The sequence below is a fragment of the Nomascus leucogenys genome, chromosome 11 (assembly GCF_006542625.1).
Source record: "Nomascus leucogenys isolate Asia chromosome 11, Asia_NLE_v1, whole genome shotgun sequence".
Lineage (NCBI taxonomy): Eukaryota > Metazoa > Chordata > Mammalia > Primates > Hylobatidae > Nomascus > Nomascus leucogenys.
Window position 1 is genome coordinate 7,850,981 of NC_044391.1, and position 24,450 is coordinate 7,875,430.

At 36.0% G+C, this 24,450-nt stretch overlaps 1 protein-coding gene across 4 annotated transcripts in view; it reads right to left on the reverse strand.

The window, feature by feature from the left end:
• Window positions 1-24,450, reverse strand: part of TASP1 (taspase 1) — a 259,919-nt gene that overhangs the window by 181,350 nt on the left and 54,119 nt on the right. For 3 of the 4 annotated variants that reach the window (XR_004032224.1, XM_003252048.2, XM_030821990.1), the window contains 2 exons: window positions 16,289-16,373; window positions 4,768-4,847 (listed from right to left, as the gene is read on the reverse strand). The exons of the other annotated variant lie outside the window; for it this stretch is intronic. Coding sequence is in view for 2 of the 3 variants with exons in the window: in XM_003252048.2 (XP_003252096.1) it covers window positions 4,768-4,847; window positions 16,289-16,373 (165 nt within the window). In the remaining variant the exon portion in view is untranslated. The remainder of the gene's footprint in view (window positions 1-4,767; window positions 4,848-16,288; window positions 16,374-24,450) is intronic. 4 annotated transcript variants of the gene reach the window in all.

Genomic DNA, 24,450 nt, shown 5'->3' on the forward strand with positions numbered 1-24,450 from the left:
GGCCGGGCATGTTGGCTCACACCTGTAATCCCAGCACTTTGGAGGCCAAAGCAGATGAATCATTTGAAGTCAGGAGTTCAAAACCAGCCTGGCCAACATGGTGAAACCTCATCTCTACTAAAAATACAAAAAAATTAGCCGGGTGTGGTGGTGGGCACCTGTAATCCCAGCTACACAGGAGGCTGTGGCAAGAGAATTGTTTGAGCCCAGGAAGCAGAGGTTGCAGTGAGCAGAGGATCGCACCGTTGCACTCCAGCCTGGGCAACAGAGTAAGACTCCATCTCAAAAAAAAAAAAAAAAACCAATATGGAAATGGCATAAAGGCCATTACATGGAAAAATGCAATACATTAAAGAGTTCAGAAATAAACTCTCACATGTATGGTCAATGATTTGACGAGGGTACTAGCACCATTCAATAGGGAAACAACAGTCTTCAACAAACTGTGTTTGAAAGATTAGATAACCACATGCAAAAGAATGTAGTTAGACCCCCACTTTATACCATATACAAAAATTAATTCAAAATGGATCAAAGACCTAAGTGTAAGAGCTAAAACTATAAATCTCTTAGAAAACAACATAGGGGAAAGGTTGGACATAACACCAAAACACAGACAATAAAAGAAAAAAATTAGATGAAAATTTAAAAGACACAATGGAGTGAAAGACATAATGGAGTGAAAAGGCAACTCGTGGAATGGGATAAGATATTTGCAAGTCATATCTGATAAGTGTTAATATCCAGAACACATGAAGAATTCCTATATCTCAACAAGAAAAACCCTGATTGAAAAATAGGCAAAGGACTAGGATATATATTTCTCTAAGAAAGATATAAAAATGGCCAATAAGCACATGAAAAGACATTTTAACAGCATAATCATTATGGAAATGCAAATCAAAATCACAATGAAATACCAACTCACAGCCATTAGGATGCCAACTATTTTTTAAAAAGTAAAGGAAAGAACAAGTATTGGTAAGGGTATGGAGAAACTGGAACCCTGGTGCACTGTTGATAGAACATGAAATGGTGCAGCCACTATGGAAAACAGACAATATGGTGGCTTCTCAAAAAATAAAAACAGAATAACCCATGTGATCCAGCAATTCCATTTCGGGGTACCCAAAAAAAATGGACAGCAGGGACTCAAACAGATATTTGTATAGCCACGTTCACAGTAGCATTATGCATGACAGCCAAAAGGTAGCGTAACCCATGTATTCATCAGCGGATGAGTAGATAAACAAAATGTGGTATATACATATGATGAAATATTATTCGGCCTTAAAAAGAAATTCTGACACATGCTACAACATGGATGAACCTTGAAGAAGTCATGCTAAGTGAAATAAGCCAATTACAAAAGGACAAGTACACAGAATTCATAGAGACAAAAATGAACTAGCCAGAGACTAAATGGAAGGGACATGGGGAGTTACTGTTTAATGGGTACAGTTTTGGTGTTATGAGATGAAGAGGGTTGTATTGTCGATGGTAGTGTTAGTTCCGTAACAATAAGAAAATATTTAAAGCTACTGAACTATACCATTAAAAATATTTAAGATAGTAAATTTTATGTTATGTGTATTTTACCATAATTTTAAAAAGAACTACAAAAAAAGTACAAGAATGTTTACAGAAACTTTATTCATAATAGCCAAAAATTGGAAACAACCCGGACATAAATGGGTAAATGACTAAACAGTGGTAGTACCTCCATACCATGAATACTCAGGAATGAAAATAAAACAAGCTATTGATAAACACAACCTGGATGTTATCTCCAGAGTTATACTGAGGAGGGAAAAAAAAAAAAAAAAAAAAAAAAAAAAAAGCAAATACCAAAAGGTTACAGCCTGTATGATACCATTTATATTACATTCTTGAAATGACAAAATTATACAAATGTAAAATATATTAGTGGCTATCAGGGGTTAAGGTGGGAAAGAAGATAGCATCACTGATGATTAGAGAACTGCAAATCAAAACCACAATGAGATACTATCTCACACCAGTCAGAATGGCTATTACTAAAAAGTCAAAAGATAACAGATACTGGTGAGGTTTCGGGGAAAAAGTGCTTATACACTGCTGGTGGAAGTGTAAATTAGTTCAGCCATTGTGGAAAGCAGTGTGGTAATTCATCAAAGAGCTAAAAACAGAACTACCATTTGACCTAGCAACCCCATTACTGAGTACATACCCAAAGGAATACAAGTTGTTCTGTCATAAAGACACAGGCATGCATCTGTTCACTGCAGCATTATTCACAACAGCAAAAACATGGAATCAACCTAAATGCTCATCAATGGTAGACTGAATAAAGAAAATATGGTACATATACACCATGGAATACTATGCAGCCATAAAAAAGAGTGAGATCGTGTCTTTAGCAGGAGCATGGATGGAGATGGAGGCCATTAACCTTAGCAAACTAACACAGGAACAAAAAACCAAATACCGCATGTTCTCACTTATAAGTGGGAGCCAAATGATGGAAACACATGGACACATAGAGAGGAACAAAAGACAGTGGAGCCTAACTGAGGGTGAAGCGTGGGAGAGGGGAAGAGGATCAGGAAAAGTAACTAAAGGGTACTTAGCTTAATACCTGGGTGACCAAATAGTCCGTACAACAAACCCCTGTGACATGAGTTTACCTATATAACAAACCTGTACATGTGCCCCTAAAATTAAAAGTGTTTAAAAAATAGGTATTAGGAAAATAAAATACAGAAAATGTGAAGGAAGAAATTATCCCAAAATTTTTTTAATTTCTCCAAATCTGAAGCTATAAATGTCCAGACTTAATGTGCAAAATGAGCACTCAACATAAAGAATTTAAAAAAAAAAATGCCCCAAGATGCTTCATTGTGATCATCAAAACATGGGAATTAAGAGCTTCCTTCCAAAGAGAAAAAATACACCACAATATTTGTGAGTCTTGCATAATAATAGCAAGACTGGAAACCAGATGGTAACAGAACAATTTCTTCAAAAACCTAAGGGAAACTGATTTTCAGTCTCGTATGTACTGAATAAGGAATAAAACAAGGAAGAAAAACACATGAGATCCAGGAAACAGAGAACCTGATACTGGAGAGAGGCGAAGGAGATCACAAGGTGAAGCAAGGCACAGTCCAGGATGGCAGCCACACAGCAGGCCTAGTAAGACTCAAGACTGGAAGGGGCCGGGTGGCCTGTCTCCAAGGGAAAAAAAGGGAACTGACAGATGACCTAATTTGTTTGCCTGATATAAGGACTGTAAAATAAGTTCCATTGGAAAGACTGTAAGACATAATTAGTGACAGGGATCATGGGAATTTAAAACTCTCATATTCCAGCCCTACTGCTACACACACATTTCTCTTCCCTCTAGCCTCCCTATATTACAACTTTCAGCACTACACGAATATTCATTCTAATTTTTTTTTAGACACAAGGTCTCGCTCTGTCACACAAACTGGAATACAGTGGTGCAATCATAGCCCACCGCAGCCTCAAACTCCTAAGCTCAAAGGATTCTCCTGCCTCAACCTCCCAAGTAGCTGAGAGTATAGGAGTGCACGACCACACCTGGCTAATTACACCCTATTTAACTAACTTGGTTTCCTTGGAGTTAATCCTCACTTTTTCATTTGATTATTTAAATTATATTCACAGATTTCAGTGATAAAAATAAAATTTTTATTTAAAAAATAGTGTATGTTTTTAATATTTCTTTCTCATTTTATGCAAATATTTTTAAATAGACATATACACAAACATATACATATTTATAACTTCATTTTTCACTTTTTTTAAAGTCATTAGATTTAATCATTATCAGAGATTAGTCTTCACAACAATTTCTAGTTACTTCATAACATTTCATTGTAAGAATATATGATCATTTATTTACTCATATTCCTCTGTGTTGGGTATAAGATGTTTTTCAAAATTTTGTATATTCTTAATAATGCTCACTTGAGCACCCTTCTATATAAATTTTTGTCTATCTCCAGTGACAGGTTCCTAGAAGCAGAACATGGCTTTTAACGCTTTTTATCTGCACTACTTAGTTGTCCTCTAAAATCTCTGCCAATTTACCTTTATACTTACAATCTAAGTGCAAACACTTACCAGGAGTAATATGTTTTAAATCTTTCAAAAGTTAAAAGGGAACAAATTTAACACGTACTCATTTTAATTTGAATTTGCCTGTCAGTTATGTTATATTATCTACTTAGGACTTTTGATTCATTTTTATATTAGGTGATTACTTGTATTTGTGCTGTTTTTAATTTGGTAAATTTCTTCATAGATTAAGGATATTTATCCCTTTGTCATATTTGTGATAACTGTTTTTCAGTTTAACTCTTATGTACTCACACCTTTGTTTTTCCTTCCCTTGCATTTGTATCTAAAAAGTCCTTCCCTCAGCTCAAGGACTGTTAAATATTGACCTATATTTTCTTCTCTTTCTCTCTCTCATTGAAGGGTGGTATTATTGTTTTATTAGTAGTAATTATTTTAAGCAATCTCTAAAAGGGATCTTTTAGTAATACTTTTATAAAAGCATAAGGAAGCAGTGAGAAGACCTCAGGAATACAAAAGTGGTTTAAAATGAAATAACTTTCTATGTATCTTTTAACTACAAATCTTTCAACATATAAGTATTCTTCCATAAATATCTGTACTACATGGGTCATAACAGAAGCAATATTATACTTTTAGGTATATATGCTCATATAGCTTAATTTTTTTTAAGTTTTTACTCACTTGTGGTCATGATGTTAGGAGGGCAAGAGGGTATTCCATGATCTACTGCCCATCTGTAGGCTCCTTCTCCAACTAAAAAGCTAACAACAGAAAAATTATTTTTAAAATTCACAGTGTCATCTTCTCCTACATATGCAATAAATATAGGTAATATGGTAAGGCAGTTGAGAAAAAGTCTTGCATATGGACATAATTCCAGATTTACCTCAAAGTAATAAGATGACTGCATGCTAAAAAGTTCCTGAAAATTTCTCCCCAAATTAGAAATTTTACAATTGGAATGTTACAATACCATTTGCAATAACTAGTAAAACTTGGCAAACTCAACATAATAAGATGTAAAAATAGTTGACTTCTCAGTAGAAAACATTAAGATTTATCTTGGACCAACAGGGTTCTCAGTTAATGTCACAAGATTGGTTACTCAAATTAACAGTTTACAATTAAGTGAATGCCTTCAGAGTTGGCATTATTACCTAGTAGAATATCTGGATCCATCCAAAATTAGTGGGTACATCTAGAGATGCCCAAATATGTATGCTTACATTTCTAAGCCTTGATGCAATGAAAATACATACATAACCTTCAGAATCACTTTTACTGTGGTAAGTAAAGTACTATGGTATGTCCCAAAAGTAACTTTTAAGTCCTAAATAGCAAGTTTTAACATAACGAAGTGGATAAAAGGATACTGCTAGCTAAATATAAAAGACTTGTTTTCAAAGATTTCGAATAGCTAGGATAATTACCCCATTCCCTAAGTAATTTGACTAAGCAAATAGTAATAACAAGCAGTTACCATAATAATTAATCACTCCATCTTCTTCCATAGCCAACTTCTTAAAGATCTCAGCCAGCTAGTAATGGATTCCTTGAACTTGTGCCTACTTGCTAGTTTTCCACTCCCTATTTTTTTGTTTCTGTTATTTTAATCATTCCAACATTAAAAACTCGAAGTAATACATATTGAAGTCTTAAGATTTGACTGCTAATAAGACCAGTGACAGACTGGCAAAACAAAATCTAAGTAGACCCTCAGAAACATATCCAAATGGCTCCAATGGGAAACCAAATGGTTAACCTCAATAACTGCTTTCTAATATACATAAAGATGGGGATGGAGGGACTATTTTAAATAGAGAGGAGAGAAGGCCAATGAGAATAAACAACTTTACCTTTTCAAAATTCTACTTTAAAAAAAAAAATTCTAAAGCATTCTAAGAATAGAAAAGTTTTTCCTATTCTTGTACGAAATGAAATCCACTCCAAAGAAAAGCTGTCACATAAAGTTCAAATGTTAAGATGACTGAAATAGGAGCTTGGATGCAAATTTGAACTGTCCTGATGGCATTTTTAGCATTTCCTTCTTCTAGGAAAAAAACAACTGATAAAAGAAATAATTCTCTTCATGAGAAGATGTAAAAGAGAAGCTGAAGTAGTAAACTACATGACCAAGACAAAAGTTTGGAGTTGAATCTAATATTCTCAGCACTCCCATTGGTCATTTTGGGTTCAATTCCAGTATCTGGAATCAGTGAGGGGCATTTTACAAAATATTCTTAGCTTTATTTTATATATTTTTTAATCATTCAAAGGTTTGATTCTAAGTAAAATCAATTTGCTATTGTCAACTATTTAAGTTTTTAAATACTTCGGGCACTGTAAAATATTCATAGGAAGGCAAATAGTTGGATGTCATCTTATGGATAAGCATACTAACTATCTACCTTTTCCTTAACATAAAAAAGTACTGTATAGTAGGTCATCATCACACAAAATATCATATAATTGTTTTTGAAATCATTTTAGCAGAAGCTTTTACTAAAAACTATATTGACATGTCAAAAAAATCACATTTCTACACATAAAATGTAGCACAGATTCAAATTACTCTCAAGCATTCTTCTGCTTCTCCGAGGAGGAAACTTTTAGAAAAGGTTCACGCCAATCTACTTCAAAGTCCCATTGACTCTACCTTTATAACACATATCTGGAATCTGACCACTTCTCACCACCTCCACTGCTACCACCTTGGTCTGAGCCACCATCACCTGATACCTACAATGTTGCAGTGGCCTCACTATTTTTATGCTCGCCTTGCCCTGTACTCCCTGACCCCAGTCAATTCTCAATACACCAGCCACTAAAATCCTTGTAAAATACAAGTCAGGTAATGGCACTCCTCTTTCAAAATCCTGTAAAACCTCTTGTGAGGACCAGTGTAAAAACTAGAGTCTTTTTAAAACTCTACAAGCTCCCATGGAATCTGATCCTCCCCGCTCCTCAATTCATTTCCTATTCCTCTTACCTCCTTGTGTACTCTACTCAAAGTCTTGTAAAGCCACAAACATACCAAGGAGGCTCCAGCCTCAGGGTCTTCACCCTGAATGCTCCCTCTGTCTGGCTCTTTCCCTATTTCCCAAATGGGAAATTCCTTCACATGCTCAAATATCCCTCCTTCATGAGGCCTCCTTAAAAATGCATCCCACTACCCTGCACTCCTCTACCCAGTACTCACAATCTCCTTATCCTGCTCCTTTTACCTTTTTCCACCTTCTAACGTATTATATAATTGATAATTTACACGCTGTATCTGTTAGTTTATTTCTGTGTAAATTCCTTAAAAGCTTTGAGCTTCATAAGGGTGGAGATCTTTGTTTCTTTATCAACATATCTCAAGCATTTAGAACAGTGCCTGAGGCATACTAAACATTAAATAAAAATTGTCAAGATATTAAACAAAATAATAGAGTGTCAAACTTCCCTAGATTAAAGGACAGCATTTTCCTTGTGTTATACCCATCTTCGTTTACATTAAAGCAGATCTAAATGGTTATAAAACAAAAAGCAACACTCTACTGAAACCACCACAGAGGTGAGGTAATTAAAACTCTTGGCTGGATGCAGTGGCTCACACCTGTAATCCCAACACTTTGGGAGGCCGAGGCAAGTGGATCACTTGAGGTCAGGAGTTTGAGAGAAGCCTGGCCAACATGGTGAAACCCTGTCTTTACCAAAACTATAAAAAAAATTTGCCAGGTGTGGTGGCACGTGCCTGTAATCCCAGCTACTTGGGAGGCTGAGGCAGGAGAACCGCTTGAACTCGGGAGGTGGAGGTTGCAGTGAGCCAAGATCGTGCCACTGCACTCCAGTCTAGGCGACAGAGTGAGACTCCATCTCAAAAAAAAAAAAAACTCTCAAGAACAAAAAACTCTCAAGAACTGAGCTGCAAGTGCTGACAGAGAAAACACCCTGAAACAGACTATCTGGGCAAATACGGTGATAGGAATTACAATCTCATGGATGTACTCATGTGAATTACATTCTCATGGATGGGAACCTCCCATTTTCAAAGAACCATGACTATAATCAGTCTAAAATGTGTAATTTAGTGGTTCAGAAAGCGCTCAAGGATCTTCAGGAACCCCGATAATCAAAATACATTGTTTTCAAAGAGAAAGATATGGGAGAACATAACTAATTCTCTGGACTCAAGAACTGATTTCCATTTTATGTATGACTTCTTTGCTCATCATAAATACAAAAAACTGAAGAAAGATAACTTCGGTTATTGATTATTTAAAGCTTATCAACACATAAAATGCAAATAAAGAAAAACTTGCTGTATTTGGAAATAACATATAACAACCAAATTTATAACTGTTCTCTTTTGCACTCTGTTTTAATTTTTTTATTATTGAAATGTTCTAACATATACCACTGTGTTCCCCCAAAATTCATAGTTCGAAACCTCACCCCCAAGGTATTGGGATGGCATTAGGAGGTGGGGCCTTTTGGGAGGTGATTAGGTCATGAGGGTGAAGCCCTCTTGAATGGGATGAGCCCTCTTGAATGCCCCCTTTAATGGGACACTGAATCCCCCAGCTCCTTAATCTTGCACTTCCCAGCCTTCAGGACTTTGAGAAACGTGTATTGTTTACAAGCTAACTAGTTTATGGTATTAAGGTGTTTTGTTACAGTAGAAACTCTCTAGAGTTCACTGTCTAAATGTAATATAGTTTTTAAAAATTCCCTGAGTACCCTAAATCAACATAACCAAATTTATCATGTTTTTACTTTTAGCTTATTTACATGTGATCCAAATATTTCTAGTCATCTAATTTCTATTATAATTTAGAAAGTGAACTTCCAGGTATGTGAGAGATTTTTCACTTCTGGACAAGATGGAGTAACAGGGAACAAAGTTACCCTCTTATTTGACGTGGTGAAAAAAACAAAAGACAAAATATAGAAAATAACAGTTTTCAGACGTAAGACATTAGGCAACATAGGACAGCAATCCTTGAGAGAAAGGAAAACAAGGTAAACCTCGTGACTGCCTTACTGCAATCACAGGGTTCACCTTCATTACTGCCTAGACAGTTTCTAAACCACAGCACAGCAGCTCCAGCAGTATCTCTGAGTTGAAGTGACATAGTTGGGCATCCAGAGAGGCCACGTAGCCAGAGTTCACAAGACCAGAGAGGAGAAAGCTGCATGTAGAGAGTACGCTAGAGATCTGCAGAGAGCAGCCCTCTAAGCTTCAGCTAAGTAGAGATCAGTGAATGTGTAAGAAGAAATTACCCAAAGCGTTGGAACAAATGAAAGTTTTAAAAAAAAAAAAAAAGAAGAAGAAGAAACAAAGTCCCCAAGTTCAGACAGCCAGGAACAACAGCTCCTGCTCCCATCAGCCAAAGTAAAAGCCTCATTCTAGGTGCATCTGTTATAATACTTTGAAAGATTCTACCTCAATAGCAAGGCAAAATTAGCTCAAGGCCAAATGCTTCTCGTCTCATTTAAGTTTAAAGTGAGACTGAAAGGCTCAAGCTGTTTTTAAGTAACTTAGCCACATCCTAGAATAAAAGGTAAGAATAGTTTTTAAAATACAAAAATACACAGCACCCAAAAAGGTAAAACTCACAATGTCAAACCTAATAAAAATTACCAAGCATGCAAAATACGAAGAAAGGTAACCTATTATGAGGTGAAAAATCATTCAACTGAAAACAATCCATAAATAACAAAGATGATAGAATTAGCAAACAAAGATATTTAAATAGTTGTTATAACACTATTCATATGTTCATGAAGCTAGAGGAAAGTTTAACCATGTTAAGTAGATACATGGAAGACATTTTTTTAAAGACGCAAATCAAACTTGTAGAGATAAAAATAACAATAAATAAAGAAATAAAACACAAGCTGAATGGGATTAGCAGGTAATTAGACAATAAGTGATTAGACAGAAAAATAATTAGTAAACTTGAAGACAGCAATGGAAACTATTCAAAATGAAACAAAGAGAGAAAAAAACAATGAAAAAAGTAAACAAATCATGAGTGATCTGTAAACTACTACAAGAGGCTGAAATTATGTGTAATCAGAATTCTGAATAAAAGAGACACGGATTCAGAAAAAAATATCTGAGGAGATAATGAGGAATTTTTTTCCGAAAGTTGATGAAATATATATCCCCACACATCCAAAAAGCAAAAGGAACCCAAACCAAAGTTATTACAAGAAAACGATAAACCAGTATCACTCATAAACATAGATGTAAAAATTCTTTACCAAATATTAGCAAACTGAAGCCAACAATATATAAAAAGGATAATACATTATGACCAAGTCGAATTTATCCCAGGAATGCAAGTGCTGCTTTATCAGTCAAAAATCAACCAATCACTAAATTAGCTAACTAAATTTTTTAAATTATAAGATCATCTCAATAGATGCAGAAAAGCAATTTGACAAAGTACAATACCTATTCCTACTAAAGTTCTCAGCACACTAAGTGATATGGTTTGGCTGTGTCCCAACCCAAATCTCATATTGAATTGTAGCTCCCACAATACCCATGTGTCATGGGAGGGACCCAGTGGGATATAACTGAATCATGGGAGCAGGTTTTTCCCATGCTGTTCTTGTGAGTAAATCTCATGAGCTTTGACAGTTTTATAAAGGGCAGCTCCTCTGCACACGTTCTGTTGCCTGCCATCATGTAACGTAAGATGTACTTTTGCTCCTCCTTCGCCTTTTGCCAGGATTGTGAGGCTTCGCCAGCCATGTCGAACTATGAGTCCATTAAACCTCTTTTTTTAATAAATTACCCAGTCCTGGGTATTTGTTCATAGCAGTATAAAAATGAGGTAATACATTAGGAAAAGAAGGGAACTTTCTCAACATGATCAAGAGCATCTGTGATTAACCTACAGCAATCATGATACTTAATGGTGAAAGACCAAATGCTTCTTCCCTAAGATCACAAACAAGGGAATGATGTCCACTCTCACACTTCTCTACTGTATATTGCATTGGAGGTTCCAGCCAATGCAATAAAGCATGAAAAAAATTAGTTAAAAGAATTTGGGTTAGAAATAGAAATAAAACTATATTCATTCCCAGGAGACATAATATGTATGTAAAAAATCTTGGCTGGGCATGGTGGCTCACGTCTGTAATCCCAGCACTGTGGGAGGCTGAGGTGGGCAGATCACCTGTGGTCAGGTGTTCGAGATCAGCCTGGCCAACGTGGTGAAAACCCTCCTCTACTAAAAATACAAAAATTAGCAGGGCATGGTGGTGCATGCCTGTAATCCTAGCTACTCAGGAGGCTGAGGCAGGAGAATCGCTTAAACCTAGGAGGCAGAGACTGCAGCGAGCTGAGATCACGCCATTGCACTCCAGCCTGGGCAACAGAGCAAGATTCCAAGACAGAAGAGGAGAGGGGAGGGGAGGGGAGGGGAGGGAGGGGAGGGGAGGGGAGGGGAGGGGAGGAAGGGGGGGAGGGGAGGGGAGGGGAGGGGAGGGGAGAGGGAGGGGAGGAGGGGAGAGGAGAGGAGAGGAAGAGAAAGGGAGAGAGGGAGAAAGAAAAGAAAGAAAGAAGAGAGAGAGAAAGAAAGAAGAGAGAGAGAGAGAGAAAGAAAGAAAGAGAAAGAAAAAGAAAGAAAGAAAGAAAAAGAAAGAAAGAAAGAAAGAAAGAAAGAAAGAAAGAAAGAAAGAAAGAAAGAAAGAGGAGAGAAAGAAGGAAAGAAAGTCTTATGGAATCTATAAAAATGGGACTAAAACAAATAGATTTACCAAATTCCCATGATAGAATGTCAATATGTTAAAATCAATCACATTTCTACATACTGACAATGAACAGTCGGAAATTAACATGCTTAATTTCCATTTACCACAGCATCAAAAAAAAATGAAGTACCAGGTATAAATATAATAAAAGCTGTGCAAGTTCTATACACTGGAAACTATAAAACCGTTGAGAGGGTTTAAAAATCTTAATAAATGCATATATTAGAATCACAATCAGAATTCTGGCAGGCTATTTACAGAAAAGGAAAAACAAATTCTAAAATTCGTATGAAAATGTTAAATATCTAAAATATCAGAACACTCAAACATAAAGTTGAAAACTATGTTTGTGAGAAAACCAGCTAGTTCCAGACAAGTGTAGCATTATTATATAATTTTAATAAAGAGGTAGCTATCACTTTCTCCCATATGTTTTCTCTTTGTAAAATATTAAAATATTGCATGTCCCCTTTGACAATTGCCTCATCTTACTCCCTCTTCCCCTAAGGTAATCACAGTGGGTTTAGTAACCTACTTTACAAGTCTTTTTTGTACAACTATGCACATATTTATGTAGCCAAAGAAAATTATAGTATATGCTGTAATAATATGAAAGAATACACGGCAATGAGAAAATCAGGATTATTGTTACCTAGGGATAGGGCAGAGATGGGGGTCAGGGTGAGCATGGGGGACAGTAGAAGGAACAAGGAGTACATGTTAAATCTCTTCCCTTTTAACTTTGGAAAGAATTTTTAAATGTCGTATTACTCCTGGTAAGTGTTTCATTGAATGATCGTAAGACATTGTAGGTAGAAATGTAAATTGGCAGAGTTTAGTCTAGGCAGCTCCAAATCTTTCGGTGGTGTTTTATTTCCTATCCTAGATGGCAGAAAACAGGTATGCATCATAGTGTTTTGTAACGTTTTTAAGAAAACAGAAGTTAAAATGAACACATCATCAGAAACTTGATTTATTTACTCTACAATGTGAGACCTATTTCTGTGCACTGAATTGTGTCCACCCAAAAATTCATTTGTTGAAGCCCTAGCCCTCAGTGTGATAATATTTGGAGATGGGGCTTTTGGGAAATAATCAGAGTTGGATAAAATGAGAGTAGGGCCCTCATGATATTATTAGTGTCTTTATAAGGAAGAAATGTTTCTCTCAACAACCCCTTCCCTACACCCCTATCTCTAGTGTAAGGACACAGTGAGAAGGCAAGCCAGAAAAGGAACCCTCACCAGAAACCAAACAAGCTGGAACCTAGATCTTGGACCTCTTAACTTCCAGAACTGTGAGAAATACTTTTCTACTGTTCGAGCCACTGAATTTAAGGTATTTTGTTAAGGCAGCCCAAGTAAACTAATTCTAACAGTAAGCCATGTTACTATACACACGTTTCTCTCCTTTTTTCTAATGCCACAGGGTATCTAATAACATAACTAGAAAACAGTTTATTTAGCCATTGATGGATATTTAGGTAGCTTACATTTTTATATTCTACAAGCAACAATGCTATAGCCTTCATGTGCTGTACAAGCCTTCTCATGAAGGCATTTTGTCTCAGGATAGAAATGCTGGAGCATACAGTGTGTATTTTCAATTTGTACTTAATAAATAATACCAAAATGTCTCTCAACTGGCTGTTTACGTTTCCATCAACAGCAGAAGAACCTATTTTTCTGCACCCTGAATAATACTGCACATTGTTGGTTTTTGTTAATTTTGCTACTTGAAAAAGGTGAAAATATCATTTTTTTTTTTTTACTAACAATTCCTTGATTAATATTATTGGGCACCTTTTAATGTATTTATATCTCATTAATATTTTCTTTCCCATAAATTGCCTATTTGTATCCTTTACTGATTTTTAAAATTTGGGTTGTCCTTTTCTTATTGATATTTTATAGTTCATAAACACTCTGGATAATCTTTTGTTTGCTACATATCCCATAAATAATTTTTCTCAGTTCCAAAGGACATAGTCTTTTAATTCTGATCATAGTATCTTCACTTGTATAATAGGTACACATCTTCACATGTCATATGTTTCAATACTTAGCTTTATTTTTTAACTTAATAAATTTTTTGCTGCCTCATAGTCATAAGAATACTCTCCCATATTTTTTCCTAATATTTTTATACTACACTTTTTTACTTATGGGTTTGGGCTTTTTCTTAGTGATATGACATCGGAATTTAATGTTCTTGCACTAGGTAGTCAATTGCCCCATCACAATTTATTTAATACACCATTCTTTTTCCCCACAATGATTTGAGATGACACTGTTATCATAGACCAAATTCCCTCATGCACTGAGTCAGCTTCTAGACTTGCAGTTCTTGCTGATCTTTTTATCCATATCTATATCAACCTGTGTTAATTACTATAGTATTATATAAAAGTATCATGCTATCCATTAAGTACGTCCAACTCTTTCATCTGTTTTACAACTGTCTTGACTATTCTTGTACACTTGTTCCTCATATAAATTTGAGAATCTGCTTGGTAAACGCCATGAGGAGTGGGGGCAATGGGATTATGGTAGATTTGTAGGTGAACTTCAAAATACTTTTTACATGGTTTATGCTATTTTTCTTGCCAACCAAACAACTACATCTTTTTCTCCGTACTGGGTACGTCTTCTAAATTGTTTGGGTCATGTTAATTAGGTTTTATACACAATAGGAAATATTGGGTGAAAGAACACAGTCATGTTTAAATGCACATTACAGAGAATATAAATCCAGAGACAATCTCTTTGCACTTATTACTCCCTTAAAAAGGTATGGATAGAAGGACTCCACATGCACCTACTGAACAAACACTTAGTAAATTATGGATTGGTAATCTCATGCCAGTTAAACAAAATAGCATGGGTTTAATATAAATCATTAGAAAAGCACGTGTAAGATTTTTTTTTTTTTTTTTGAGATGGAGTCTCGCTCTGTCGCCCAGGCTGGAGTGAAGTGGCACGATCTCGGCTCACTGCAAGCTCCGCCTCCTGGGTTCACACCATTCTCCTGCCTCAGCCTCTAGGAGTAGCTGGGACTACAGGTGCCCGCCACCATGCCCGGCTAATTTTTTGTACTTTTAGTAGAGACGAGGTTTCACGTGGTCTCGATCTCTTGAGCTCATGATCCGCCCACCTCGGCCTCCCAAAGTGCTGGGGTTACAAGGGTGAGCCACCACGCCCAGCTTTTCTCACTTTCAGAGTTATCAGGAAACTTACTGAAAGCAATCCAACACATATTAGAAAGGATCTCAATAAATCAGATTTGCTTTCCCTTACCACTGCTTTATCAAAAACATGTAATATTAAAAATTAATATTTGAGTTTTTTTCATAATTGACTCTCTAGTGCCATAATTAAACTGGGACATATATAATTAAAATCTGAAATCTATCTGGGTAAAGGATTTAAGATTTTTCTAAACTATATTAATTTATTTTCTGTGACTTCAAAACACATTAGAATCAAAGTGATTCCTACAGCACTGTCACCACAACTTTGAATACAGAACATTAATGTAACCTCCACAACCAGGCATGCTGAGCACAGACTAAGTGTGACAAGGTATTAAAGCATAAGTTTTAATATTGTTAGGCATGCTAACAGTATGGTGGCTATGTTTTGCAAACACAGAATTACTTATAAAACTATTTAAGGGTAAACTACAATGTCGGGGATTTGCTTTAAAATACTGTAGGGGCCAGGCACAGTGGCTCATGCCTATAATGCTAGCTCTCTGGGAGGCCAAGGCAGGAGGATTGCTTGAGTCCAGGAGTTTGAGATGAGCCTGGGCAGCAAAGCAAGACCCCATCTCTACAAAAAATAAAAATAATGTCCAAGAACGGTGGCACATGCATGTAGTCCCAGCTACTCAGGAGGCTGAGGCAGGAGGTTCTCTTGAGCCCAGGAGGTCAAGGCTGCAGTGAGCCATGACTATGCCACTGCACTCCAGCCTGGGTGACAGAGTGAGACCCTGTCTCAAAAATAAAATAAAACAAAATAAAAATAAAAACAAAAAACCCTATAGGAAAAAAACTGAGATGCATGAAACAGATGAAGAACAGAACACTGGTTAATTACTGAAGCTGTATCACAGGTTCATAAGGGCTATTTACTATATTCCATGTACTTTTATTCTAAGAACTTCTCAAAATTAAAAATTACTTTAGACTCTGGACTACAATGTGAAAGTTTTCTTTAAGTTTCATAATAAAATGAGCCCAACTGAACACTGATCCCCTTTCTGCTTTAATCCATAATATTCTTTTCCATCCAAAACTTTATCAGCTGTACAAAATGTTCCAAGATCACGGAACAAAGTTTCTCTTCTTCTCAAAGGCATGCTACCTGGTATGTAACCAACAGCATCAGCCTTCTGTGGATAAAAATGCACTAAAGACAGGGAAAGTCAGGAAGAACAAAGTGGTTACCAGGGAGGAATTCTGCCAGCCGAGAGCTTGCCCTTCTGCCCTTCACATAAGAGTCTGTTGGCAACTGAGACTGGGTTCTTGATTCCTATAAAAAAAAATTGGCAAAAAAGATGTCAGAAATGTCTTCCAGTTTCCCACTCAGTTTTGCAGTTGTTTCAATAAAACAACTTGAATATATCTTGGAAATTCTTTTTCAATATATCAAGTAATACTAATGAAAACCCTTAATAACCATGAGCAATAAGAGTTAAATAAAAAAATGTATGAAAACCTAGAAGAAAAGAACGAATATAAAATACATATTCTCATGTTTTGTCATGTGCTATAGAAGCAAAGGCTGAATTGAAATACTACATATTTAAATTAGGTTCCTTTTTAATAGATTTCAGAATAGAGTTTTTAAAATGAACTGAAAATGTGGTACTAGCTTACTATCAAAACTATATACATGCTCCAGGCATTTAGTGACCACAAAACCATAAATTCCTTTTAAAGAATAAACATGATTATAAACAGCTTCAAACTGACCTTGGAAAGAAAAATTAATGGGGGAAAAATAAGCCAAAAATTTTAAATGTCACCTACAAAAGAGACAGAACGGGGAAATGTCCTTCAAATTGGGTAAGGGTGGGAGAAGAGGCCAACCGTGTAAAAGATTGTAACCTCAAATGTGGTTCAGACTCTTTCCAAGAGGCTAACCAGTATGTACAAGTGAGGTAATAGTGCGTATCCAGGAGAACTGACGGGATAGTTTGAGTGTGATAAACATTGTCAGGATGACAATGACAAAGACAATGACAGTGATGACGACAATGATGATGATGGTGGAAGGCAACGAAAGTAACTATTTCCTAATGTGCTCCAGGCCCAGTGCCAAATTCTTAAATCTATCAGATGAGTTAGCTGATCCTTCAATTCTGTCATATAACCACACTTATTAATCCTATCTGATTAATGAGAAAACATTTATACAGAGGGTTAAGTTGCCTGCCCATGATCACAGCGCTGAGTTTTAACATGGAGGCAGCTAATATCGGAGACCATACCCTTCATCACTAATATATTCCAGCCTTTCAGGAAATTATTAATACAAACAAATCATCAGTGGGATATAGAAAGAGACTACAAAAATTTAAATTAAGGCCAACAGATTGACTCCAAGCAAAACCAATTGTAGAAATGTAGCTCAATACCAAATCTTCCACAAAAAAAGTATGAAATAACAAAAAAAAAAAAAAAAAAAAGAAAAGCCCAAATCTGATCTCTTTACTCGTTCTTAAAACAATATAGTTCTGGATGTGATGATTCAATATTGTAAAGACATTCATCTTTTCCAAGTTAACTTATAAGTTCAAATCTTTAATACAACTTATAAATCCAATTTATAACTTTATATTGTTTATAAATTAACAATTTATGTTATAAATTGGATTTATAAGTTATAAGTTATAAATTTATGTTATAACTTATAAGTTATAAATTTGTTATAACTTATAAGTTATAACCTATAAGTTATAATTTATGTTATAACTTATACATTTATAACACAACTCATAAATCCAATTTAACACTTATAAATCCAATTCTCCATCAAAACTTCAAAAGGATTTCCATGATACATGAGAAGCTGACTATTAATCAGGAAAACAAAACTTTGAAAAAGAAAAAAGAAGAGTTATTTACCCTGCAAGATATCAGTTTTTTATTTGAAGCTATTCTAATTAAAAAACAGTGGTTTTAGTACAAAATAAACAAATGTCAATGAAATAGAATAAAGCTAAAGTTCAGAAACAAACACTTTTGAATTTAGGTATTTAATATTTCAAATCAGTAGGAAAAGGATAAACTACATGTAAGAGGGAGAAAGAACACAGAGGTAAAAGCCTAGGAGTCAGACTACTTTGTAACTGTTCCAGTTAATCAGTTCATTGCTTCTCAGCTACAAATTCACCCTTTGTTGCCTGGTGTGTGAAAATGGATATGGGCCAAGTATGTTTCCTTTGCCAGCTAGCACAATAGGTAAGCTTTGTCAGTAGAGGATACCAAAGAAACACTGTAGGAGGAAAGTGTATCTTGCTCTCCAGGCTTCACTTCTTGCCAATGTGATACTCTCCTGTGCTAAGTGCCCACAGGGAGCAGCTTTCTCCAGCATTTGAACACCACGTTTTCTCCAGCTCCTGATTTGGGCCACAGCAGCACAGCTGAGAGCTCCAGAAAGAATGAGACCATACTCCAGTTCAGGTCATTGATCCCCACACCCACTCCTCAGCCCCATAGGCACACACAGCAAGTGTTCCACGGGGTGCCTGCGTAGTGAGCCAAGGCCCAATCTTTATCCTGCCCAAGGGAGGTTTAATTCTCACAGCATCTTGACCCCTGTGTGCCCACCTACCAGCCTGAGCTTGCCTCTGCCTCACAGGATTGATCCTACTCACACAATGACTGTAGACCAGCTATGGCCTGGGTAACCCAGCAACTTCTCTGCCATACAGTGAATGATAGCCACACCTTCTTCAATGAAGTCTAAACCTACTTCCAAACGTGTTCTTCTTTGGGTATTCTCTCTCTGCCCTAGGATACATTTTTGAGTTCTCTTGCCATGATCATAGCGTTACTCTTCAATCACTGCTTAATAACTCTTTATATTAAACTTCTATTTAACCTATGGTATGGTTTCTGTCTTCTAGTTTTACCCAGACTAATACAATGTCCTTGGACAAACTACTAAATCTCTCTTGTGTCTCAGTTTCCTCATCTGTAAAGCATAGACCTCATGAGAGTATTGTGAGAATTAAATGATTTAAAAGCATAGACCTCATAATGGTATTACATAGGATAAAAGCATAGGCCTCATAACGGTATTACATAGGATAAAAGCATAGGCCTCATAAGGGTATTGTGAGAACTAAACGATTTAAAATATGTAAACCACTGGGCTGGACGCGGTGGCTCACGCCTGTAATCTCAGCACTTTAGGAGGCTGGTGGGTGGATCACCTGAGGTCAGGAGTTCAAGACCAGCTTAGCCGGCATGGTGAAACCCATCTCTACTAAAAATATAAAAATTAGCCAGGCGTGGTGGCACACGCCTGTTATCCCAGTTACTCAGGAGGCTGAGGCAGGAGAATCACTTGAACCCAGGAGGCAGAGGTTGCAGTGAGCCAAGATCGCAGCACTGCACTCCAACCTCAGCCAACAGAGCGAGACTCCATCTCAAAAATAAATAAATAAATATGTAAACCACTGTAGAACAATGCCTACGGTATTACTGTCATTTAATAAACGATACTTATTGTTATTCAATTAACTATATAGGAACAATTTGCAGTCATTTCAGAAAAAAATGCATTCAAGAGGTAAATGAAAAATAAACTACACATATGTTAGAAGAAAATACAAGTAAATTGTGCTTATAAATTATGAGAGACTTTAAGAAACACAAAATACAAAAGCCACAAAAGAGAAAGTAGTAAGTTTGACAAACAAAAATGTTTAATTCCAATATGATTAAGGACATTATAAACAGAGTTAAAAGGCAAGCCACACAAGAGGTATGCACAGGTAGTACACAGAGAAATGCTAATGGCCTTCAAACACACGAAATTTTATTAAATACCAATAAAACTTCATAATAAGAGAAATTAAAATTAAAACTAATTGAACCACCCTTTCTTAACTACCACAAAAAAGACAGGATATAAAAGATCAGAACAAATAAATAACCAAATTGACCTAAGTGACACACACAGAGCACTGTACTCAACAACTCCAGAATACATATTCTTTTGAAGTTGACATGGAAATTTACCAAAACACACCATAATCTGGGCCATACAGCAAGTCTCTAAAAGCTTCAAGGGACTGGTATCATACATAGTATATTCTCTGGCCACAGTGGAATTAAACTAGAAATCAATAAAGAAAGCTAACTAAAATGTCTTCAGGCAAATAAATTTGACAACTCATAAGAAATAGACAAATTCCTAGAAAAACGCACATGAAAAATAAAATATAATCATATAAATGTGAAAAATATTGAATCCTACTTTTTAAAACTTTCCACAAAGAAAACCCCATTAATTTGAAATAATTCATGAATTCCTTCAAACAATTAAAAAGAACTTATTCCAATCACATACAAACCTTTTCAAAGAATGGGAAAAAAAAAAAGTCCCCAACTCATTTTTTTTTTTTTATTATACTTTAGGTTTTAGGGTACATGTGCACAATGTGCAGGTTTGTTACATATGTATCCATGTGCCATGTTGTTTTGCTGCACCCATTAACTCGTCATTTAGCATTAGGTATATCTCCTAATGCTGTCCCTCCCCCTCCCCCCACCCCACAACAGTCCCCGGAGTGTGATGTTCCCCTTCCTGTGTCCGTGAGTTCTCACTGTTCAATTCCCACCTATGAGTGAGAACATGCGGTGTTTGGTTTTTTGTCCTTGCGATAGTTTACTGAGAATGATGTTTTCCAGTTTCATCCACGTCCCTACAAAGGATATGAACTCATCATTTTTTATGGCTGCATAGTATTCCATGGTGTATATGTGCCACATTTTCTTAATCCAGTCTATCGTTGTTGGACATTTGGGTTGGTTCCAAGTCTTTGCTATTGTGAACAGTGCTGCAGTAAACATACGTGTGCATGTGTCTTTATAGCAGCATGGTTTATAGTCCTTTGGGTATATACCCAGTAATGGGATGGCTGGGTCAAATGGTATTTCTAGTTCCAGATCCCTGAGGAATCGCCACACTGAATTCCACAATCAAACTAGTTTACAGTCCCACCAACAGTGTAAAAGTGTTCCTATTTCTCCACATCCTCTCCAGCATCTGTTGTTTCCTGACTTTTGAATGATGGCCATTCTAACTGGTGTGAGATGGTATCTCACTGTGGTTTTGATTTGCATTTCTCTGATGGCCAGTGATGATGAGCATTTTTTCATGTGTTTTGGCTGCATAAATGTCTTCTTTTGAGATGTGTCTGTTTGTGTCCTTCGCCCACTTTTTGATGGAGTTGTTTGTTTTTTTCTTGTAAATTTGTTTGAGTTCATTGTAGATTCTGGATATTAGCCCTTTGTCAGATGAGTAGGTTGCAAAAATTTTCTCCCATTCTGTAGGTTGCCTGTTCACTCTGATGATAGTTTCTTTTGCTGTGCAGAAGCTCTTTAGTTTAATTAGATCCCATTTGTCAATTTTGGCTTTTGTTGCCATTGCTTTTGGTGTTTTAGACATGAAGACCTTGCCCACGCCTATGTCCTGAATGGTATTGCCTAGGTTTTTTGTAGGATTTTAATGGTTTTAGGTCTAACATTTAAGTCTTTAATCCATCTTGAATTAATTGTTGTATAAGGTGTAAGGAAGGGATCCAGTTTCAGCTTTCTACATATGGCTAGCCAGTTTTCCCAGCACCATTTATTAAATAGGGAATCCTTTCCCCATTGCTTGTTTTTGTCAGGTTTGTCAAAGATCAGATAGTTGTAGATATGCGACATCATTTCTGAGGGCTCTGTTCTGTTCCATTGATCTATGTCTCTGTTGTGGTACCAGTACCATGCTGTTTTGGTTACTGTAGCCTTGTAGTATAGTTTGAAGTCAGGTAGTGTGATGCCTCCAGCTTTGTTCTTTTGCTTAGGATTGACTTGGCGATGAGGGCTCTTTTTTGGTTCCATATGAACTTTAAAGTCGTTTTTTCCAATTCTGTGAAGAAAGTCATTGGTAGCTTGATGGGGATGGCATTGAATCTATAAATTACCTTGGGCAGTATGGCCATTTTCACGATATTGATTCTTCCAACCCATGAGCATGGAATGTTCTTCCATTTGTTTGTATCCTGTTTTATTTCATTGAGCAGTGGTTTGTAGTTCTCCTTGAAGAGGTCCTTCACATCCCCTCTAAGTTGGATTCCTAGGTATTTTATTCTCTTTAAAGCAATTGTGAATGGGAGTTCACTCATAATTTAGCTCTCTGTTTGTCTGTGATTGGTGTACAAGAATGCTTGTGAGTTTTGTACATTGATTTTGTATCCTGAGACTTTGCTGAAGTTGCTAATCAGCTTAAGGAGATTTTGGGCTGAGACGATGCGGTTTTCTAGATATACAAAGCAGCTATAACAGGGTACAGAAACAAATTATCACACAGTCACCTAATTTCCCAACACAATTCTGTGAGGAAAAGACTTCCTTTCAATAGAGGGCAATGGACCATTTGGATATCCATATGAGGAAAAAATAAATGTTGACCCCTGTGTTACATATACAAAAATTAATCTGATCTTGATAAGAAAGCTAAATGTGAAGGATAAAAACAATAAAATTACAGAAAGAAAAGAACGAAGATTATCTTCATAACTTTGAACAGGCAAAAACTTCTTAAAATACAAAGAGTTAATCACAAAAGAAAAGGTTGCTAACTTAAACTTCATTAAAATCAGAAACTTCTGTTCATCAAAAAACACCATTAAGAGACTGCAAAGGCAAACCATAGACTGGGAGAAGATATCCATAATACATGTATCTTACAAAGGATTTGTATGTAAAATATTTAAAATACTCCAACAAATCAATAAAAGATATAATCAAATAAAAATCTGCAAAAGATGCAAATATGCACTTCTCAATAAGGCTATCTAAATGGTCAATGAGCATATGAAAAGGCTGTTATAAGTCACTAGGGACACTCAAATTGAATACCACTACACACATAAGTCACTAGGGACACTCAGTAATACAACTACACACATATCAAAATGGCTGAATTTTAAAAACAATAACAATACCAAAAACTGGCAAGGATGCAGAGTAACTGAAAAGCTCCTACACTGCTAGTGGGAGTATAAATTGCAACAATTACTTTTGAAAACCGGGAGTATCTATTAAAACAAAATATATATGCACATGTACCTAAAGAAGTACATATGTGGCCAGGTACAGTGGCTCATGCCTATAATCCCAGCAGTTTGGGAGGCCGAGGCCGGCAGATCACTTGAGGTCAGGAGTTCAAGACCAGCCTGGCCAACATGGTGAAACACTGTTTCTACTAAAAATACAAAAATTAGCCAGGCATTGTGGTGGGTGCCTGTAATCCCAGCTACTTAGGCTGAGGCAGAAGAATCAATTGAACCCGGGAGGCAGAGGCTGCAGTGAGCCGAGATCGCGCCACTGCACTCCAGGCTGGGTAACAGAGTGAGACTCCATCTCAAAAAAAAAAAAAAAAAAAAAAAAAACAAACAAAAAAAAAACAGAAGTACATATGTCTACCAAAAGACATGTAAGATAATATTCACTGAAGCTTTACTCAAAAAAGTAAAAAGCGAGAAATGTCATATGCCCATTAAGAGGAGAGTAAATACAGAAGTTATGGTATATTCATTCAATGAAATACTACTAAGCAGTAAAAAATAAAATACTACTGACACAAAACATGGATCCATCTCACAGGCATAACATTAAGCCAAAGAAAACAGACACAGAAGTGTCTGATTCCACCCATGTAAATTTTAGGAACAGGCAAATTAATCTATGGTACCCAAAGTTAGCATGGGGGAAGAGAGCACAAGAAGTATGGACCAAGGAGAAGCATAAAGGGCCCTTCCAGGATTAGGAAAATGTTCTACATTTTGACATGGAAATGTTTAATGTCTTGATCTAGGTGGTGGCTTATATGGCGTCTACATCTAAAAATTCATGAAGCGGTACACATAAAATACATACTTCATGTATATTTTGCTTTAATAAATGAATTATAAAACATGAGACATATCTTTATGTACTGATGTGGAAAAAATCTCCAAAAGATTATACTTAAATCTAAAAAGTTTATAATAATTAACACATTTATTTTTTAAGAAAACAAATACAGGCACAAAATAAAACTGTGTTTCTATTACATAAAAATATAGATAAAAGCACTGGATTTTTACTGGTTAAACCCCATGGGGAAAGGAAATGAGAAAGAAAAGATTTGGAGGATCAAAGGTAAATTTTATTTATATTACCTGAAATTTTTTACAACAAAAAATATAGTGTGTATTTCAAATTGTAAAATTAATATTCTAAATCAAGTCTTAAATGTCTTTAATCTCTTCAAGGGATACAGGAGAATGATCAAATTCAAACCAAAAACTATTTATAACTAAGACTGTATGTTTTAAATTCAA